The following is a 22,016-nucleotide window of genomic DNA, read 5'->3' as shown; positions in this document are numbered from 1 at the left end:
GGTTTTCAAATATCTAAAAGGGTGTCACAAGGAGGAAGGAGAAAATTTGTTCCTCTTGGTTTCTGAGGACAGGACAAGGAGTAATGGGCTTAAAGTGCAGCAGGGGAGGTTTAGATTGGACATTGGGAAAAAATTCCTAACTGTCAGGGTGGTCAAATATTGGAATAAATTGCCAAGGGAGGTGGTGGAATCTCCCTCTCTGGAGATATTTAAGAACAGGTTAGATAGACATCTGTCAGGGATGGTGTAGACGGAGCTTGATCCTGCCTTGAGGGCGGGGGGCTGGACTCGATGACCTCTCGAGGTCCCTTCCAGTCCTATGAGTCTATGATTCTATCCCTCTGGAGGGCCTGGTGGAGTTGGGTATCAGAGGCATCATTTTGCAGTGGTTCTGGTCTTACCTGTTGGGATACTTTCAGAAGGTGGAACTGGGGGGCTGCTGCTCAATCCCATGATAATTGTGCTACAGGGACCCACAAGGTCCCATCTTTCCCCTGTGCTATTTAACATTACACAAAACTGCCGGGAGAGGTCATAAGGCGATTTGGAAGACAGTGCCATCAACATGCAGATGACACCCAACTCTATTTCTCTGTGACATTGGATCTGCATGTGCTAGCGACTGATATGAGCCCGTGTCTGGAGGCGCTGATGGACCGGATGATGTTGAATAAGCTGAATCTGAATCCAGGTAAGATGGAGGTCCTGTGGATCAGGAAGCCATCTGATGGGGCATGTGGTGCGTTACCTGTTCTGGACGGGGTCGCATTCCCCTTCAAGGAACAGGGAGTCGGCCTGGACCTTTTCCTAGCATTTGAGGACCAGGTTTCTTCAGTAGCTGGGAGTGCTTTTGGGCAGCTTCAGCTGATCCACCAGCTGCAGCCCTTCCTGAATAAGCATGACTTGGCCACGGTGATTCATGCCCTTGTCACATCCCGATTGGATTACTGCAATGTGCTCTATGTGGAGCTGCCTTAGAGTCTTCAGAAACGTCAACTGGTCCAGAATGAGGCTGCTCAAGTTTTTACTAAGACTCGCTTTACGGAGCACATCATGGCAGTACTCCGGCAGCAGCACTGGCTTCCGGTATGTTTCCAGGCACAATTCAAGGTCCTGGTTATGACCTATAAAGCCCTACATGGGTTGGTACCAGGGTACTGAAAGACCATCTCCTCCTGTATGAAGCTGCCTGGGGATTAAGGTCAGCTGGAGAGGCCCTGCTCTGTGTTTCTGTTTATGGCGATAAGGCTGACGTGTACGTGGAGCAGGGCCTCTGAGCTTTTGCTCTCAGGCTATGGAACTCCCTCCCCCAGGACATTCACCTGGTGCCATTTCTGGCATTGTTTCAGGGTGTGTGTGTGTGTGTGCGCGCACGTGCGCACGCATGCGCACACCTCAAATATTTGACATGGAGAGGCAGGGTAAAAATACTTTTAAATACATAAGTAACTATGCAAGGTATGAACAAAAGGCATTTGATGTTTTAGGGGCCTTTATGTACCGTGTGCTGCTTTTATCACACTGATCCCTTTATGTAAATGGGGGGTGGGAAAATAACACTGGGTTTGCTTGTAAATACAAGACTTTAGTTTCTACGCTGCAAGCCACTTGGAGTTGGTTGCAGAATGCTGCCATAAAGCGAAATGATGTCAAATGTGAACCCTCAGCTTTACTCTGTGATGAGCACAACACGGACATGCACAAGATTCCTCAGTTTATGGCGGTGACATCTTTGTTGTCTGTACTCAAATGCTTTCTTGGTTGACTTGGAACATCAGAGCGGCCACACTGGGTCAGACAAACGGTCCACCCAGCCCAGTGTTCTGTCTGCCGAAGTGGCCAATGCCAGATGCCCCAGAGGGAGGGATCACACCAGGTAATCCTCATGGGATCCCTCCCGTCACCCACCTCCAGACAAACAGGGCAGGGACACCATTCCTCCCCATCCTTGCTCATGGCCAGTGATGGACCTAACCTCCAGGTATCTATCTAGTTCTTTTTTTAACCCTTTTAAGCCGGCTCACCCCTGCCCACTGTCTTCTGCCTCTCTCTCCTCTCCTCCAGCCCTCTGTCTCTGTAGGAATCAGTGGGGGCTGGGGACAGGCAGGTCCATGGAGATGGTATATGTGGAAAATCAGCTTAAAAACTGGCTCCACGTGTATCGGCTCCCATCTGCCCCCCTCCCCCTCCCCCTCCATGCTACTGCCTCTGTGAGAGGCAGGAGTCAGAGCGATGGGGGGAGGACGCATCTGGCAGCTGGCTTCAAATCTGGCTTCTCATGGGCACTGGCTGTTTCTTCTCCCCTCCTCCCCCACTTGCTGCCTCTGATATAGAGACAGCAAGGCAGGGAGTGCATGTAGTTGACAGGATTAACTGATAAACCTAGGCTTATCAGTTAATTGTATATTCATCTAACCCTTGACGTGCCTACTGTGTGTGTGTGTGTGTGTGTGTGTGTGTGTGTGTGTGTGTGTACTAATACAATGTAATATTAGTAGTGCCCATATATTTAAAAGTAGAAATGTGCGTACGTGTGTATATAATTTGTTAATCTCTAAGGTGCTACAGAACTATTCATTTTTATACTGTATGTTTTTGCATTTGTTGTAGGACAAGCGTCCAGAGTAGAGGGCCAAAAAACCCCCACCCCAAACCCAAACAAACTACAAATAGAAATATTTGAGATTAGACAAGGAAATGTGGAAGCAAGAGAAGTCATCCTGTTGTAATGCAGAGAGATGAGCTATTTTCCTCTTTATTTATTGGGAGAATTTTCCTGCCTTGCACTTCACAAGGACATTCAGAATGAAAATGCACTTAGTCATCATTCTGATTGTGCAGAGGAAAATGTGTTTTCATGCTAGCGCAGAAATGGGGACTTGGCCCCATAATCAGAGACATTACAGCTGTTTCAATGAATCACTGATCCAGGGCCACGTTAATGGTTTCAAACCCTTTAACAAAGGAAAACTTGTCGCAAGAGAAGTCCACCTGCAGCTGGATCTCACCACTTCTGTGGGGTGTGAAGTCAAAGTAAATCTGTGATCGCTCCCTGGGTGCCATGTCTGCCACACTAAAACCAAGGAAACATCAGTGAGTTCAGGCTCAGATAGGAAGCTCTCCTCTTCTGTATCCCAGAGAGGCCCAAGGAAGAAGCTAAAGTTGAAAGGAAAAGCAAAGCCACCTACAGAATGTCATTCCAAAGAGAGGGTTAAGAGCACTGAAAGGCAAATCTTGTTTTTGGAGAGTTAGCAGGGGCGCGAAGCTCCTGTGTGGTTAGCACACAATAAGAAACATGTTACCACCTGGCTTGATAAATGGTGTGCTGTTGTACATCTCCATTGGGATGCAACGCATAGTTGCCAACTGTCCAGAGTTGAGATTATTGATTTGCGTTCTCAGAATGGGCAAAAGCTCTTATTTTAAAGACCCCTCATTTGCCAGGCATCTGCATTACTGACATCGTTTCTGGCAACATCATCATCATTGGCTAGAGACAGATGAGAGAGGGGTGGGTTTTTTCTTTCCCATGAACTGGACTGGCAGTTGAGAGGCAGTGGTTTCCAGGGACCTTATGAGCTATTTCATTTCCCCAAACCCTATGGATTGAAGGGATTTGTATAGTTCCCATAGGCAGCATAAGCCAGACAGCTCCTGGTAAAACATGCTCTTAGACCCAGGATTCTGGATTCCTCACGGAAGAGCTCAAAAAACCAACGCCCAGCAAAACCATTATTAATGGGGCACTCTGCTCACATGTTTTGAAAAGGCATCTCCCCCCCTCCAGCTTCCCATTCCCCAACATTTATTTATTTTAAGGGAATCCAGTGCAACTCTGCTTGCTTATGCTGGGAAGAAGAAAGCTGTGGCAAGCTTTTCTCTGGCTACGCTGTCTTGGACTCGTCAATGCAGTATTAGTCGTGCCCACATATTTAAAAGTAGAAATGTAAAGCTCTGCTCCCGGTGCCTCACTGAAGCCTCATCCACCGGTCCCACCACGCTCTTCTTTAGCTTTTTAAAACATAAAGTCAAGAATTATAAATATCACCTAAAAATGAGAAATCTCCAGAAGTTTTACTGCTGATTTGTGTGTTGCACTAAAGATTCCCAACTGACTGGCTGAAAACCACAAAGTCCCATGCTAAAGACCTGATGGCACACCAAGAACAGATCCAGCGGATCTGGGTATTGTTCTGAAGGTGTCTCTCCTAAGATCTGCAGTGTAATGCTTAGGTTCAAATGCCTAATGCAGATGGGATGAATGTTAAGTGTTCTAATTCTTGTGTGCAAGAAACCACGTTCAGAACTCACTGTCAGTCTTATCAAAAGCGGTGGACAGACAGTGCCCCTTTTACTTACTCTATCTTGACCTCTTGATTCATCAGTTTTACGAACACCACACAGTCCTTCACAGGCTCAGGGAGAGGATTGGCATACGAGATCTCTGCAGTAACAGGCTTGTTCACCACAACCTGTGCAGGAATCTGAAGAGGCAGGGGGAGGAGGGTGGATGGGAAGAGAAATATTTCCGGTGATTCACAGTTCTTATGCCTTCTCCTTCCCCCTTGCAGGACATTCACTTGTGAAGGTATTAAATGGCTTAGGAGGTGTCAGCAAAAACAAACAGGAGCCCCGTGGCACCTTAAAGACGAACAGATTTGGGCATAAGCTTTCCTGGGGAAGAACAAAACACTTTGTCAGATGCATCTGATGAAGTGGGTCTTTGCCCATGAAAGCTTATACCCAATACATCTTTAAGTTGCCACAGGACTTCTTGTTTTTGCAGATACAGAATAACACCGTTAGCCCTCTGATACTTAGGCAGTGTCAGATGCTCTCTTGAGAATGGGTTGGTGGGGGTGAAGCTGAGCTGGTATAACTATGCAGTTTAGCTTAGGCAGAGAAAGGTATTATTCTTATTAAGGTTTATTCTTATTAAATTGGTATGTTCTTTAGTTTACTACCTGACTTTCTGTAGTACACTGAGCACTTAGCATGCTCTTGATAGTGATTAAAGATGCAAAACAGTATAAATCATCCTAATGTTAGTGTGAATTCAGGCCACGAGTGTGTATTTCAGGACAGGGCGATATCACTTGAGAATATCTAGAACACTTTACAATAATTAAAGTACAAACGGAAAAAATTATAACTAATCCAGCACAAATGACCTGATGGCACGTGACTTTGAAAGTGACTTGTTTGGATCCATTTGTACTACAGAAGAGAAAATGCAAGTGCTAATAAACATGGAGAGACCAGGCAAAGTTTCAAAAGTAGCCTCTGATTTTTGCATTTGCAGCTTGACATCTTAAGGTTTTTCAAGCTGGGCAACAATAACTCAGTAGCCGCTTTTGGGAAACTAGGTCTGAATCTTTACACTTGAACCCAGAATTTCCATTTCTGGGCAGCAGGGAAACAGCTCTTTACCTTGATGAAGATGTTCGGCGTCTCTAAAGTGATGGTCTTCTCCACCAATATCTTTACTTCTTGCGAGTGCATGACTTCACACAAGGCAGTCGCTAAGATCTTTCTGTCATCAGTAAGGGAGTTTTCATATTGGGCATAAGAGATCTTTAATGGAATCCGTTTCTCTAAAATGCAAACATATTAGGAAAGTATCAGACTCCAGGAATTTCGCAGCTGTCCCAGGTGACTCTGCCTCTAGTCATCTCAGTTGTATGTGTTCATGGGATGGCATAGAGAAGGGATGTTTGGCTTCCTGCAAGTCTCTTGCCTGCAGACAGTTCTGCTATCTGCTATGAATTCTACTTTGCTTCAGTCTAATCTTACTGCCTTCAATAGAGGATATAGTGGTGAAACTGAAAGCAGAATTTGGCCCTGTACATTTTATTGTATATCTGTCCTTAGTTCGCTGACAACTGGCTGGGCAAGACATTGGGTCTATTCCTCCATATCCTTTTCTAGATTTTACCCATGAATAAAAGATTGGTCCAATTATTACGAGGTCCCTTGTAGAGTAGCCCAATCCTCTTCCTCATTGTCTCACTCCTTACAGTTTTTCTGCTATGTATGGAAAAAGAAATCGCTTTCCCCTCTGCAGCTCTCCAGGATGGAGAAGTTCTGTATGTCTTGAACTTGTTTTATAAACCCCAACCTTGTTAGGAAGACATGGAGCTTTGCTGAAACTTTTCCTCTACCATAATTTGTTTTTACGGCAAGTACGCCCTCTATTAAATTCTCTTGTTGACAGAGAGAGGGGGAGAACACGGCCCAGTCTTGCAGCCCTTTTCTTACCCATTAGTCCACCACAAAGAGTAATTCCTTTATGGATGTCAGACTTTGTTTTACTATATAGTCATCCTAGTAATGGGTGGATCAGCAAATATTGTTCTTGGGCAATTCTGAAAGACTGGCGTAGATATACATTTTGTGAATCTTCCTCCTGTCTATTTGAGTGTGACTAGTTATTTGTCAGTTTAAGAACATGGGTTTGTTCATTGTCCAATGATATGAGAAGTTACCTTCTTTAGAACCAAGATCAACAGAGACGGCTTCTTGCAAGATCTCTGCCACTGCTCTCCTTGTGTACAGGATAGTTGATGCACTTATGTTCACCTTTACAGGCTTATTTTCAGTGGACGGGTTAGTGAGAATTAAGTTCAGATGGATATCTTTGCCAAACACAGGGGTTTCAACCAGCTTGAATACCCCTGAAATCTCAGGTTTCCTAATGGTTTCATTAGGTACTTCAGAGAGTCTTTCTGTGAGCGTTGCTCCACGTGCCTTGGCAATGGCCTTTTTATACACGTCTCTTTCCTCAGGCGAGCCTGGTTGAAAGGAAAGCAAGTACATTTCAGGCCGTGACTCCATTACACAGATCCAAGGCTAAGGTTATAAGGGGGGTACTGTAGACTCTCTGTGCACTACTGAGCCACACAAGGTACTAGTAGATCCCTCTTATAGAGTAGTTCCTTGGAGCTGGGATTTGCACATCTAAGTATTTGTGATACAGTGAAATTATAACAGTCACTAAAATAAAACATGTTGTCGTCCTGCTAATTGCTAGTCCATAGGGCTCCTGTTGTCTCCTGTTTTTCACTACTGCATGCAATAAAACTTTGTTCTGTAACTCTGCAGGCTGTGCTGAAAATAAATGCCTGCACTATTCACGGTGCATTTAAAAACATCTGGGGCAAAATTCCCAGAAAGTGGGCTCTGATTTTAGGTTTCCAACTCAGAATGTTTTAATCTGAGCAGTTGCAGATCCCACTATCTTCAGTTCATGCTTTAGGCACTGAGCGTTTCTTGAAATCAGGTCCCAGATGTTTTACAGTTCGTATTCCGAGCCCAAAGTGCCCAGGAGCAATGGCCACTTCAGAAAATGTGTCTGAAAGTCACTGATGTTCTAGCATGAGCATCATTTCAAACCAAAAGCCAGGAAGCTCTACACAGCATGTCTTGCCAGTCTGAATAGTCAACCTATGTACAGTAAACTTCCAATAATCTGGCACCTTTAGGACCCAGGGGGTGCCGGATTATCAGCTATGCCGGACTATTGGAAGGGGGGGGCTATGAGGGGTCTGGGGTGGGGTGGGAGGGATTGGGGTGGTGGTGCTGCGGGACCAACCCAGCAGCACCCCAGCTGCTCTGCTCCAGGCGTCCCCAAGTCAGCCGCTGCTGAAACTGACCAGCGGCTGACTCGGGGAAGTCCGGGGCAGAACAGCTCCTATTGTTCTGGGTTCCAGGTGGTGCTGCATTATCAGGAGTGCCGGACCACTGGATGCTGGACAACTGGAGTTTTACTGTACATGGCTTGTCAGGTACAAATTGAACTACATGTCATGACAGATAAGCTAATACAGGGCGTCCTCGCTATAAGTCGCCTCAGTATACATTCATTTCACAACAAAGTTGCTGATGCTTGTAGGAACTGATGAGTTATAAGTCCTCCCATTGCCCACTCTTAAGTCGCGCAACCTCCCCCCCAATCAGTTTGCTGAAATGGAAGTCAGCTGCAGGGAAGAAAATCCCCGCTTTAAGTTGTTTCTTTATAAGTCCAAGTTTTTTGGAAGGTATCTTGGGCTTTAGTTAGGATGGCCTGGAATCATAGTATTCCAGGAACGACATGCAGACAAATTACAACATTTATCATACAAGCTATGTGGGGGATGAAGTCACACGCTCAGATTTTAAACCTGTTTCCATTTAGTTTAATACAGTTTTAACCCTTAAAAATCTGAGTAGTTCCTTGGATGAAAATATTTGACTGTTTTCTGAGGGGTTGTTACTGCTAGTAGTCTAGGAGGCTCACAGCAGTATGGAGCACAGAAAGGCTGGGACTCTTGTCTAGAGAAGATTTGACTCCATCTCTTCCCTGGGGACAATTTGTGCTGGTGCCCTGCCTGTGCTGTTATTGTTTGTCTATTATAGTAGTGCCCAGAGGCCTCAGTCAGGATCTGGCCCCCCGACTGTGCTGTACAAACACTTGAAACAAGCTGGTGCAACAAACATTTGGAGGGAGCATCAGGGTAAGAGTGGTGGGAACATTGGCTACGCAGACTGGCTAGGCTACAATTAGAAGACAGTGTTTTGTGGGGGACTGGGGATGTTAAAATACGAATAAATACAACCTGACACCACTACTACTTCTCTGCCCATCTATCAGGCCAGGACCACAAAGGGGAGATGGGGCAGCCAAGAGTGATTACACACTGAAGTGGCTGGGAGTCAGGGTGGTAAATGAGCCAGTGGCTAGAGGTTGGCAGGCGAGGAGAAGGAGTGAATCCTTCCTCTGCTAAGTAGAGCACAGTGGGGTCTTTTTGCTTTGGGGGGATGGTGATATCTTTCTGCTGAGGAAAGGGAGAAAGGGGCTGGTGGGGAGGATCTGGTGAATGTATGAGGTAGGAGGACGATGCAGGAACTGAGATGAGTATTTAGCCACCTGAATCTCCTCATGTCACAGGTGTTAACGTGTTAAGCTTTGCTCATTGGAGAAGAGACCATGGAACTGGCCTATTTGTAAAGTAGAATTAATGACCGAGCAGAGTGATGTTCCAGGGGAATGCTCAGAATTTCAGAACCTATCTAGTGCGCATGGCTGCATGCAAGGATCCGCTTCCTGTCATAGATAACAGCATGAGTAAGACCTTGAGAAAGCCAGTGCCTTGGTGGCACTGAAGTCTGCAGTGTTCTGTGTAGCTGGTGGTGCAGGTGGGACTCAGTTTCAAAGATTTTAGTGGTTCTTCTACAGTCATTTGACTCTTTCAGGTGATTTTAACTGCAGGTTTGCTCTGGGTAGCAAAATGTACCTATCAACTCTATGAATCTGTATATTGTAGAATATTGGTCAGTGCACTTCCTGCTAAAGTTTCTATCCAGCGCACAACACCAACAATGGGGTACCCATTGTTTTTTAAGAGACTGAAAACAGTATAGCCAGAAATATTGTTCCAAATGAAGCAGAGAAGTGATGAAACCAAAATATGGAATCAGTCCTAACCCTCCAATGCTGAGAACCCCAAGAGGAAACTAATAGTGTGAGTTTCTTTTACCTTCTGGATATTTATAATTGTTAGTCACGTCCACACGAGAATTACTGCCCACAGCTTTAGTGCTGATGGCTTTGCCAATTCTCTCAGTGTCACAATACACTTTTTTCCTAGTTCCATCTTTGTAGATAATCCATTGGTTGCAGTCGGCGTTCACCTCCGTAAACACAAATAGAGTGTCATAATCCAAGTCTACATCACCTTCTTTGATGGCTCTGACTGAAGCAGGACCACACTGAAATATCCCTACGGCATGAAGAAAAAGCAGCAAGCATTTTAGGCACTTGAAGTCTCAGCAAAGGGAAATGATCTCATAAAAAGAACTTTATCTGTTACCTTTGCTTTGCTCTTGCGGAGTTGAATCTAGAACCTGCCATCCACTGTATGATGTTCCCAAATCTCTTCGAATGAACCAAACTTCGTTCCAGACATGATAATCCCTGTAGGTGAGAATGATCAGAGGCGTGGTTCAAAAGAAGGGCAGACATCCAGCCCATCAATCTAGAACTATATAGGAAGGCATCTGTGGCTCAGCTAGGGTGTCTCCAGGTGGAAGGATAACCTGGAAGGTGGCTCCCAATTGAGGAAGCTCTATAAACCTTGGCCCTGGAGGGGCTGTAAGGGAAACCTGCAGGGAGGAGGCACCTGCAGAACTAGAAGGTGACATCTGGGGAAGTGGCTGTCAGAAGAGTGAGAGACGCTGAGCTCAGAAACGGGGCTGCAGTCTGTGGGAGACAGGTCATAAAAAGGACCGTAAAAGGAGTGAGAGCAAAAAAGGAAGACTAGAGGCAATATACCATAGGCAGGGGCGTGGCTGCTCAGTGGCAATATTAAGCACATAGACTATAAGAAAGCTCTCACTGGGTTATGTGGCTTTTTGTCGTGTCTTCTGGCAGTGCAGTGGCAGGTGCTTCAGAGGAGGAAATGAAGTGATCCATCCCCTGCCATCCACTCACTCTGAGCTTTTGGCAGTCAGAGGCTCAGGGATGCTAATAGCCAGTGTTGGACCTATTCTCATTGAACTTATCTAATTATTTTTGAAGAGTTCTAGTTTTAGCCCTCACAACCTCCGCTGGCAATGAATTCCATGGGTTGACTATGCATGATGTAAAAAGTACTTTTGTTTGTTTTTTATATCTGCTACCTATTAATTTCACCCATGGTTCTTGTGTTGTTTGAAGGAGTAAATGTCACTTCCTATTCACTTTCTCCTGACCATTCATGATTTGATAGGCTTCTGTCCTATCCCCTCTGGTTAAATGTGTTTTCCAAACTGAACAGTCTTTCAGTCTTTTTAATCAGGTGGAAGCTGTTTCATACCCCGATCATTTTTGCTGCCCTTCTATGTATCTTTTCCAATTTTAATTTTGTCCTGGGGCCTTAAGATGGTGGCTTTCACAAGGGAAGGAAAAAAGGAAGACTCCAGTCCCCTTCAATCCTGTATTATCAGGGTAACCAATGAGCCCTGGTGAAGAAAAAGGACTGACTACTGATTGAGGCCAAAAGACTATGGAATTATGCCTTCCATCAATAAATGGACTCCTGGTACAAGAATTAAGCCAAGAAACTACACAGTGCTGCCAAGTCTCGCAACTTTGTGAGTCTTGTGATAGCTGGGCTTTTCTTAAAGCCCCAAGTGACAGAGTGAAGTGATTGAGAGAATCTTGGGAATCTCCACTTTCATTTAAAAAAAAGAGAGAGAAAACCTGGCTAACATGAAGGGAGTCATCTAAAGGCTCAGAAACCACAAGACAGTTTCAAAAGAATACAAAAATGTACTTTTAAAGTCAACAACACAACATGATTATTAAGCTTTTTGGGCCTTGACCCATATTTTTGAACACTTAGCTAATGGCAGTGCTGGGTACAAGCTGGTATTTTAGTTACATGCCTGAACTACTGGATCTGTGGAGGGCTGGAAGACAGTTGTTTCTGGACTGGTTTTTGTGTTTTTTCCCACATGGGGAAAGTCTAATTTTAAGGCTGGTCAATAAACTTTGATCACCCATTGTCACGTTACTGAATTTGAGGGAAGCAGCCAGATCACTGCTGCACCCATGGGTGGGGGTGTTGGCCCCAAAAATGGTATAAAAGGGGCCATGTGGGGTGTTGAACAGAAGCTCGCTGTCTGCTAATCCTATGTACACTAGTCATGTGACTGTAGAATGTCTGTGTGTGGAGTTAGGAATCTGTAATCTGTGTAGATACTGAATATTTCTCTGCATGTGGTTTAGCATTGGGCAGAGCCTGGCCTATGGACATGCTAATTAGCGAGGCCCTGTGGGACAATGGCACTCAATGGGCCAAGGACACACAGAATGAGGGCGGACACCTGAGGGCTGCCAGCAGGGAACACAGGGATAGGCCGCTGGCCAGGTGACCTGCTGCAGCCAAGAAGAGACCAGGAAGGAGGTATAAAGATGCCATGTGGTCGAGTCCATCTTGGTACTCAGCTCAGCCCTTCATCCCAGAGGCAGCACTGCAGGGATCGAAGAGCCAGGAAGAACTGTGGACCCATCCTGATCCTAGGATGCGCAACAAGGACTTTTAAGCCAGCAGCTGTAACATCTCTGCTAGAGCCTGCATCGAGAACTGGGAGATTCGGTGCATGTAATGTACTATCCTTTAACAACCTTACTCTCATGCTTTTCTTTATTGTAATAATAAACCTTTAGTTGTTAGATGCTAAAGGATTGGCCCAGCATGATTTGTGGGTAAGGTCCAGAGGGTAAATTGACCAGGGATCTGTGGCTGGTTTCTTGGAACCGGACAGGACTTGTTCGGGGTAGGTGGGATTGGGTTCTAAGACCCCCAACTGGTATATGAGGCCCGGGGCCATCTGGGGCACGGATATTGCTGGGGTGTCGGAGGGGTTTTGCTCGGGAGGCTTCAGGCAGGCAGCTGAAGCGCTCTGTGGGACTGGTTTGTGGCCTGTTAGGAGAGGTCACCAGTCTGGGGGCTGTAAGGAGCCCCGGATTTGAGCAATTCGCCCTGAGCGGACGCCCTCAGCTGTGCCTAGACACGGCCCGGTCCGTCTCACCCATCTACAGGAAAAGACCCAAGCAAGGCTTCCCTTAGCAATGCTGGTGCCCAGTGCAGCCCAGCATCTGCACACACCTCCTGTGGAGGAGACACTTTGCAGGGAGGGCCTGGCCCCTCTCGCTGGAGGAGGGCTGCAGGGGCAGAATGGGAAGGTTGGAGTATCACCTGCAGCCTCAGGGGAGCAGGCAGGAGGCATTGGCAGTGGTGAGTGGCGTGAGCCTGCTGGCTGGAGGAGTCAGGAAAAGCAGTGGGTGAAGGAGAAGGGGTCACTCTTTTCAGGCTGGGAGTGTGGCTACTCGCAGCTCTTCTTGAGTCCTCCAGCCTGGTGAGTGGCAGCTGGGCACAGCCCATGGGGAGGGGAAGAGAGCGGCGGGTGGGGGTGGGGGTGGGAGACTAGCTACAGGAGCCAGCCTTAATAAGATGAGAGGCTGCTGCTGCAGTGCTGGGTTTACTAGTGCAAAGACCGAACTGGTGTTGCTTTTATGGTAACTGATGCTCTATCCCTGGATGTTGCTGAGATGCAGAATAGCAGAGGGGGAGCCGTGTTAGTCTGAATCTGCAAAAGCGGCGCGGAGTCCTGTGGCACCTTAGAGACTAACCGAAGTGCTGGAGCATCTGACGAAGTGGGTCTTTGCCCACGAAAGCTTATGCGCCAACACTTCGGATAGTCTCTATAAGGTGCCACAGGACTCCTGAGAGGCAGAAGCTTTTCTATTTACCATGAGGAGTCTCTGCTGATGTTAAGGCTCCGTCCAGCACTGTCATAGTATTTATCAATACTCAGGTTTCCATCCGCATCATGGGCAGAATTGAAGTTTGTAATCAAACGTGTTGGAATTCCCAAACATCTCAGGACTGAAACACAAAAATATACAGCAATGCTCCAGCAGTCCTATTGCAAATGTTTAAACATTTCTCAGCCACTCCAGACTGACCAGTTTGACTAGCTGCCACTTGAACACTGTTTCCTAGCCTAGAATGAGCCATTTGGTGTTTTGTAGGGTATTTCTGCACTGGAGCTAGAAGGTGTGAATGGCAGCTCGCGGCATACCCGTGCTCTGATCAAATGTGCCAAAAGACGTGTAGATGAGATGGTGTCAGGAGCTACGTGCCTGAAGTACGTACCTTGAGTCCTTGAGTCTCAGATGGGATTGTACTGAAGGTGGCTAGCCCCTTCCTAATGCTTGCACGGCCAGGGCTCACCTATTTTTAACACACTCACTTGACCAGAGCTGGCACGTTAACTCCAGCTTACAATGTACACAGATCCTTGTGCAGTGGTGGAGGCCACAGATTCCATGTCAATAGAATTAGTTGATGTAAGCTGTACCTGTGCACATCACGCCTGCGAAAACCCAGCACTGGCCATACTGGACAGGCTTGTAATTCTCTTGACACCACTTGCGGAGGATCACCACACTCCCATTCCATCTGGATGGGTTTTCATGCTCAGCAAAATGGTCATTCCAGCTTCCCTCCAACACTCCATTATCATTGTCATTCCCGTTGATCTAAAATACGAGAGAGACAGAATTAACAAAAGGAGGAGTCACAGCCACATTGTTCAGACCCAGAGGGTCCTGTTGGACTTTGCTAAGTTCCACTTTGCAGCTAATGCTTTTTGGTGGTTGATGTATTTGAAAGCAAGAGAAAATAACCCATTCTTTACCATGGAACTGATCACCCGACCCACGTATTTAGGGTCTCCTCGGCGGGACACATCAGTGCCTGGGTTCTGATTATAGTACAGGCTCATATCCAGCAGGGTAAGACAGATATTTATAATGTCAGCTTGAAACTGTAACGAGAAGAGACAAAGTCTTGTAAAAGAAATAATTCTTCAAACAACTCAACATTTTAAATGTTGAGCAACTTCCTCTTTCTGAAAAATGCCAACACAAAGATGTATTGGGACTATACATCCACAAAACCATGTGAGTTGCTGGCTGAGTAAGAGGATACAAACTGCAGTAGTTTGGTATAATCAAAATAAGCCACATATGTCTTTGTAACTAATAGAGTGACGCTAGGGATGAGCTGGTACAGAGAACTGCGTTGATTCAAAGGAAATTTAAACAAGGCTGGCACTGTTTAGATTTGTATTATGGCAAATCCTAACAGCTCTAGATCTGGATCACTACCTAAACATGTAACATAGAGAATGTCCTTGCCTCAAAGACCTTACAAACTAAGGAGATAAGTTGATAAGTGAAAGTAACAAAATGTTAGGAAGACCAATCGCTTCTTGCAAGCACCTTTGTGGTTTTCTGTAGGGAGGGCGATGTTATTGTTCTAAGAAGGCTACTCATAGTTCTAAACTTTGCAATGAATGCCAGGGTAATCCCCCAGCACACTGGCTTCCTCTGCATCAGCTGATGTCCACTACATCCCTTTCTCATCCTGCTGGCGTGAGTGAAGGAGGGAGGGATGCAGTCAGCAAAGAATGGATGTCTTAAGGAGATTTGGGTAAATGAACTACTCTGTTTGCTGCTGAGGTTTTTACCTCTTTTTCAGGCATCGTTTCTGCCTGGTCATGATGCTGAGCAGACTCATTAATGCTGGGTTGGGGCTCCTTTGGCCTCCTTAATAGCTACCCTGAACAGAATTGTTGTACGTAAAATTATGGCCAAAACAACTATCCTTGTGTCACGTTGCTGAATTGGAGGGAAGCAGCCAGATCGCTGCAGAAATTGGTATGGGGGGAGCCATGTGGGGTGTTGAATGGGAGATTGTTGTTTGTTGATCTTATGTACGCTATTTATGTGAGTGTTTAATGTCTGTGTGTGTAGGTAGGAATCTGTAATCTGTGTGGAAGCTGAATATTTCTCTGAATGTGGTTAAGCATGGCTATGGACAGGCTGAGTAGCAAAGCCCTGTGGAACAATGACTCTCAATAGGCTATGGACACACCCAAAGAATGGGATGTGTCACCTGAGGGCAGCCAGCAGGAAACAGAGATTGGCCTCTGACCAGGTGACTTGCTGCATACAAGAAGAGGCCAGGAAGGAGTATAAAGAGGCCATGTAGTCGATGCCATTTTGTTCTCAGCTCAGCACTTCATCCCAGAGGCAGCACTGCAGGGATTGAAGAGCCCGGAAGACCTGTGAACCCATCCTGATCTCAGGATGTGCAATAAGAACTTTTAAACCAGCAGCTGCAACATCTCTGCTAGAGCCTGCATCGAGAACTGGGAGATTCGGTGCATGTAATGTACTGTACTTTAATAACCTTACTCTCATGCTTTTCTTTCTTGTGTTAATAAACCTTTAGTTTTAGATTCTAAAGGATTGGCCCAGCGTGATTTGTGGGTAAGATCCAGAGGGTAAATTGACCAGGGATCTGTGGCTGGTTTCTTGGAACCAGACAGGACTTGTTCGGGGTAGGTGGGATTGGGTGCTAGGACCCCCCACCTGTGTATAGGCCCGGGGCCATCTGGGGCACGGATATTGCTGGGGTGTCGGAGGGGTTTTGCTCGGGAGGCTTCAGGCAGGCAGCTGAAGCGCTCTGTGAGACTGGTTCGTGGCCTGTGTGGAGAGGTCGCCAGTCGGGGGCTGTAAGGAACCCCGGATTTGAGCAATTCGCCCTGAGCGGACGCCCTTAGCTGTGCCCAGACACGGCCTGGTCCGTCACACCTTGGAGACAAAAAACTCCAAACCTCTAAATAAACATGCTAACTCCCTTCATACTACTCCCCTCATGCATGCCCCAAAGAGTCAAATGTGCATAAGAGTACATGAGATCAAAGGTGGGGTAAGACCTGGGTTCTCAAATGAATTGCCTATAGCTTTTAAACCTGCAGAACTACTCTGTGTTATGTAACCTATCCCTTGAATCTGCTTCTGTACTGCATGATTGGATTATAGCTGATGGGGGGCACTGACCCCATGACCTCCCCTCCACCCCAGGGAAGGGTCGAGACGACTGCCTCTGCCCCAGCAGCCACCTCTCTCCACCCCTGCTTCGCCCTTCCCCTCTCCTCTCCTCTCTTCTTCCCCATCCTTGTTCCACCCCTGCCTCTTCCCCGAGTGATGTGACCCAGGAGACTAGCTGTGGGGGAGTGATCTTGCATCCCGCAGTCTCTGGCAGCGACAGGGGAAGTGGAGCAGTGGGGTCCCTTTCTCTGCTCCTGCAGCTGCATCATTCCACTTCCTGCTGGTGAGTGTGGGTACAGTCCCTCCCTTCCCCCGCGCGGTGCACCCAAGTGAACTGGGGCTATGTTGCTGCGGTTGCCCTGCCCTGCCAGTGAGTGTGTGGGGGGGACCACACCTCCCTTCCCGAGGCTCTGGTCCTGCCGGCTGCTGGTTGGTCCCTTGCCTGGCTTGCCTGTGGTGTTGGGAAGGACATGTGCCCTTCATGTTCCCCACACATTGCCTAGGGTAGCTAATGCCATTCCAGTTTGTAAAAAAGGCTCCAAAGGAGATCCTGCAGCTGATACAAAAATACTCAAAATAGTTAAATCCAAAGGAGACTGTAAAGGGATCTCTCAAAATTAGGTGACTGGGCAACAAAATGGCAGATGAAATTCAATGTTGATAGTTGCAAAGCAAGGTATATTGGGAACCATAATACAAACTGACGGGATCTAAATTAGCTATTATGACCCAACAAAGAGATTTTGGAGCTCTCTGAAAATGTCGGGGTGGTCAAAGAAGCGAGCACCTGTAGGAAAGGGATAAGCAATAAAACAGCAAATACAGTAAAGCTACTGTATGAATCAATGTTATGCTTGCACAGTTAAGACTGCATGCAGTTCTTGTTGCCCCATCTCCAAAAAGATAAATTAGAACCGGAAAAGAGAAGGACACAAACGTAAGGGCAGGGAACAGCTTCCATATGAGGAGAGATTGAGAAGACCGGGACTCTTCAGTTTAGAAGAGAGATGATGGGGAGAAATAGGATGGTCTATAAAATCCTGACTATGTGGAGACCAAATACAAAGAAGTCCTGTTTACCCCCCTTAACATAACACAAGTACTAGCTGTTGCCCGATGAAATTAATAGGCAGCGGGTTTAAAGCGAAGGAAAGGAAGTATTTCTTCACACAATACACAGTCAGCATTTGGAACTCATTCCCACGTGGGGTGTGAAGCCTAAAAGTGTAACAGAGTTCAGAACAGAATTAGGGCCATTTGGCACGATGGTCAGGGATGCAACTTCATGCTTAGTTTGGCATTCCTAAGCTTCTGACTGCCAGGTGCTGGGACTGGACACACACGATCGGATTTCTTAAAGATTGTCCTATTCTGTTCGTTCCCTTCGATGCATCAGACATTGGCTGCTGTCAGATGAGAGGACACTGGGCTAAATGGGCTATTGTTCTGACCCAATGTGGCTGTTCTTAGGTTCTTACCTGCCCATAGTACCATCCTCTAGCTTCAATATGGTTTGCATTTCCAATAAAGATCAGTCCATTTTCATCCAGAACGTATTCCTGTCGTGCATCTTCATTCGCTACGTAGACATCATCACCTGAAAGCTCAAAGTTAGATGTGCTGTTGCACCTATAATCGAGGATGCTGTAAGAGGATTCCTTTTATCTTATTGAGTCATCAGATGAACACGTTCAATTAATTTATGAATGAATGATTATACAGCAGAGATTTATCATCACTCCCTACAAAAAGGGTTAATATTTTACCCAGTACAGTGAGAGAGGTTGCAGCTCATTTATGTTCCAACTTTCTCTCGATCCTGGAGTTTCAATCTTGCTTGTTTACAATGTTTTCTTGCCCCTTATATTTTACAGTTGATTACATATTTGCATTATCCAGTCATATGTTAATGTCACATTTGTGATTATTTCCTGTAAACCTGCAAGATACGTGTTCCTTCCATACTGTTCCAATCTTGGCAGCATGAAGCTCTTTTGAGAGTAATTTTCCATTCTTTCTCTTAGCCAAACTATGCAAAGCTTTCTTTCTTTCTTTCTTTCTTTCTTTCTTTCTTTCTTTCTTTCTTTCTTTCTTTCTTTCTTTCTTTCTTTCTTTCTTTCTTTCTTTCTTTCTTTCTTTCTTTCTTATAGTTTATAACTTGCTATTCAAATATCATAACATATTTTGCTTAACAGGCACATTTCTTATTTTTTTTATATCACCTAGCAAGTATGTGGTTAAAAACTACCTTAGGCAGCTGTATAAATAGAGTAGAAATCTTAGATACAGTTCCAGTGCTTTCAGGAGGGCACATTCTAAATTAATTCAATAAGCTCAAAGCCACCTAAACCTTTTTTTATTCCCTTGATGTAACCCAGTATTTTGTGAGTTCTAGGCCTTTCTGGCAACAACATACGATAAATTTCAGCCGAAGTCAGGGTTGTTTTTTGGCTTTTCTGAGTTAGTGGATCTACTAATGCAAGGAATACATCTGATTGTTACATCTAGTCATCTGAATATGGGTTTACCGGCAAGCTTATGCCCTAATAAATCTATTAGTCTTCATGGTATCACAGGACTCCTTGTTTTTGGTGTAGACCAGGCCTGAATATTCCCTCTGTTAATTTCACTTCACTGCTTCTTGGTTATACCCTTGCCTACCACTCTGAGGTCACTCTCCTTTGTTGTTTTTGCTTTTCATGGGTTTGTAGCCTCTTATGAGTTCCCCTCAGCTAAGTGGTACACATGTGTAGCCAGCTCTTGAGATTGGGTACTTTTTCTTAAAGCTTCTGGATTCCTGTAATCATATGAAAATCTAAGCTTTCTGTTTTTTTTAAATAACTTCTTAGGCCTCATGGTTGCAAAGAAAAAGCTTTAAAATATGGCTCCCTAAGGGTACTAATTTTAGAATGCAAATATATATATATATTTAAATTGCTATTCTAAAGATCTCATGAGTAAAGAAATTTCATGGGTTTTGAGAGGAAGGAATTGACTTATGACTTTTGAATAGTTGAGGTTTGCCATATTGTATTTCTTAATCTTTCTTCACCCCTCCAAACCCTTGATTAGTTTTGTTAACTTTTCTGAACTCTTCATTTTTCAATTTATTGTATTGTGCTGGCCACAGTTAAATGCAACAGCATTCCAGCTTTAATTACACAAGAGCTACAAGCAAAGTGATTGTGACCTTTCTGTCCGGTGATGTGATGTCTTTACATGTGGGGAGAGGACCGAGAAGGGGTGTGAGTCTAGGCACATGTGTAGGGTTGGATTTTTATTTGTTTATTTTTCAGCAAAAGTGCAACAATTAATGGCTTATTTGTCCACTATTAATATTTTCTGAACCAAAATTAGGGACACATTAGCCACACCCCGTGTCCCCAGTTAGTCACACCCCCTGCCACAAGAAGTCCCACCCCTGGAGGTAGTACTCCCAGGGTCAGGATGGACACATGACCTTAACCAAAAGAAGGCCGAGGGGGGACATGATTGCACTTTTTAAATATATTAGAGGGATGAATACCAGGGAGGGAGAAGAATTATTTAAGCTTAATACCAATGTGGACACAAGATCAAATGGATATAAGCTGGCTAGTAGGAAGTTTAGACTAGAGATTAGACAAAGGTTTCTAACCATTAGAGGAGTGAGGTTCTGGAACGGCCTTCCAAGGGAAGTAGTGGGGGCAAAAGATCTAGCTGGTTTCAAGATTAAACTAGATGGGTTTATGAAGGGGATGGTTTGATGAGATAACATGATCTTGGTAACTAATTGACCATTCATTATCAGTGGGAAATAGGCCAATGGAGGGATGATAGGAGTTACTATAGAGAACTTTCTGGGTGTCTGGCTGGTGAGTCTTGCCCACATGCTCAGGGTTTAGCTGATCGTCATATTTGGGGTCGGGAAGGAATTTTCCTCCAGGGTAGATTGACAGAGGCCCTGGAGGTTTTTCGCCTTCCTCTGTAGCATGGGGCACGGGTCACAGCGGGAGGATTCTCTGCATCTTGGGGTCTTCAAAGTATTTGAAGGCTTCAATATCTGAGATCTAGGTGAGAGGATTATTCTAGGAGGGGTGGGTGAGATTCTATGGCCTGCACTGTGTGGGGGGGGTCAGACTAGATGATCATAATGGTCCCTTCTGACCTTAAAGTCTATGAGTCTAAGTAAAGGGTGTTGTGTGACCCTTCTAAGAACGCCTCCCACCGTCCTACCAATAGGGAGGAGTTTGGCCCCCACAGAACACCCCTCATGAATTTTGTCTTGTGTGCCAGTATTGCATCCATGTGCACTTGTTCTGCTGTGTGCCACTGTGGCACTCACATTAATAAATATCTTCCAAACCTCTCCCCTTTCCCTCTGCTGCCAGAGTGGTCCCCTGGCAACTCCCCTCCCCTCACTGCATCTGCTCCCCTGGTGCGTGCTGCCCCCCACCCTCACCCTCCTCTGCTGTCCTGACTCCTGCTCTTCTCACTCCCCTCAGCCCTCATGGCACCTGCCCCACTCCCCTGCACCAGCCCTTCTCTAGCCATACTCTGATCATGTGTAGCTACCCCTCCCCATCCCCTCTCCTAACACGTACCTCTATTCACCTGCCCTGCTTCTCTCCTCTGTCCTTGGGTGCCTGTCCCTCCCCTCCACATGTCTGCCCCTCTGCTTCACCCTCAGAATCCCCTGGCACCTGCACCTTCCCTTAGCCCTGCACCCTCCTGGTGCCTCCCCCCTTCCCTCACTGCCCCTGCCTTCCTTACCCTCCTGGTGCCTCCCCCTTCCCTCACTGCCCCTGCCTTCCTTACCCTCCTGGTGCCTCCCCCTTCCCTCACTGCCCCTGCCTTCCTTACCCTCCTGGTGCCTCCCCCTTCCCTCACTGCCCCTGCCTTCCTTACCCTCCTGGTGCCTCCCCCTTCCCTCACTGTCCCTGCCTTCCTTACCCTCCTGGTGCCTCCCCCTTCGCTCACTGTCCCTGCCTTCCTTACCCTCCTGGTGCCTCCCCCTTCCCTCACTGTCCCTGCCTTCCTTACCCTCCTGGTGCCTCCCCCTTCCCTCACTGCCCCTGTCTTCCTTACCCTCCTGGTGCCTCCCCCTTCCCTCACTGTCCCTGCCTTCCTTACCCTCCTGGTGCCTCCCCCTTCCCTCACTGTCCCTGCCTTCCTTACCCTCCTGGTGCCTCCCCCTTCCCTCACTGTCCCTGCCTTCCTTACCCTCCTGGTGCCTCCCCCTTCCCTCACTGTCCCTGCCTTCCTTACCCTCCTGGTGCCTCCCCCTTCCCTCACTGTCCCTGCCTTCCTTACCCTCCTGGTGCCTCCCCCTTCCCTCACTGTCCCTGCCTTCCTTACCCTCCTGGTGCCTCCCCCTTCCCTCACTGCCCCTGCCTTCCTTACCCTCCTGGTGCCTCCCCCTTCCCTCACTGCCCCTGCCTTCCTTACCCTCCTGGTGCCTCCCCCCTTCCCTCACTGTCCCTGCCTTCCTTACCCTCCTGGTGCCTCCCCCTTCCCTCACTGTCCCTGTCTTCCTTACCCTCCTGGTGCCTCCTCCTTCCCTCACTGCCCCTGCCTTCCTTACCCTCCTGGTGCCTCCCCCCTTCCCTCA

At 46.6% G+C, this 22,016-nt stretch overlaps 1 protein-coding gene across 1 annotated transcript in view; it reads right to left on the bottom strand.

The window, feature by feature from the left end:
- Positions 1-2,919: 2,919 nt before the first annotated feature.
- LOC102445996 (protein-glutamine gamma-glutamyltransferase 6) overlaps positions 2,920-22,016 on the bottom strand; it is a 32,720-nt gene continuing 13,623 nt past the window's right edge. The window contains exons 5-14 of the mRNA XM_006111067.4: positions 17,905-18,023; positions 14,224-14,352; positions 13,885-14,065; positions 13,274-13,409; positions 9,849-9,952; positions 9,516-9,758; positions 6,486-6,791; positions 5,431-5,594; positions 4,360-4,484; positions 2,920-3,073 (exon numbers count right to left, since the gene is read on the bottom strand). Of these exons, the coding sequence (XP_006111129.2) occupies positions 2,920-3,073; positions 4,360-4,484; positions 5,431-5,594; positions 6,486-6,791; positions 9,516-9,758; positions 9,849-9,952; positions 13,274-13,409; positions 13,885-14,065; positions 14,224-14,352; positions 17,905-18,023 (1,661 nt within the window). The remainder of the gene's footprint in view (positions 3,074-4,359; positions 4,485-5,430; positions 5,595-6,485; positions 6,792-9,515; positions 9,759-9,848; positions 9,953-13,273; positions 13,410-13,884; positions 14,066-14,223; positions 14,353-17,904; positions 18,024-22,016) is intronic.

The sequence above is a fragment of the Pelodiscus sinensis genome, unplaced genomic scaffold (assembly GCF_049634645.1).
Source record: "Pelodiscus sinensis isolate JC-2024 unplaced genomic scaffold, ASM4963464v1 ctg81, whole genome shotgun sequence".
Lineage (NCBI taxonomy): Eukaryota > Metazoa > Chordata > Testudines > Trionychidae > Pelodiscus > Pelodiscus sinensis.
This window is presented reverse-complemented; position numbering and strand designations above follow the sequence as displayed.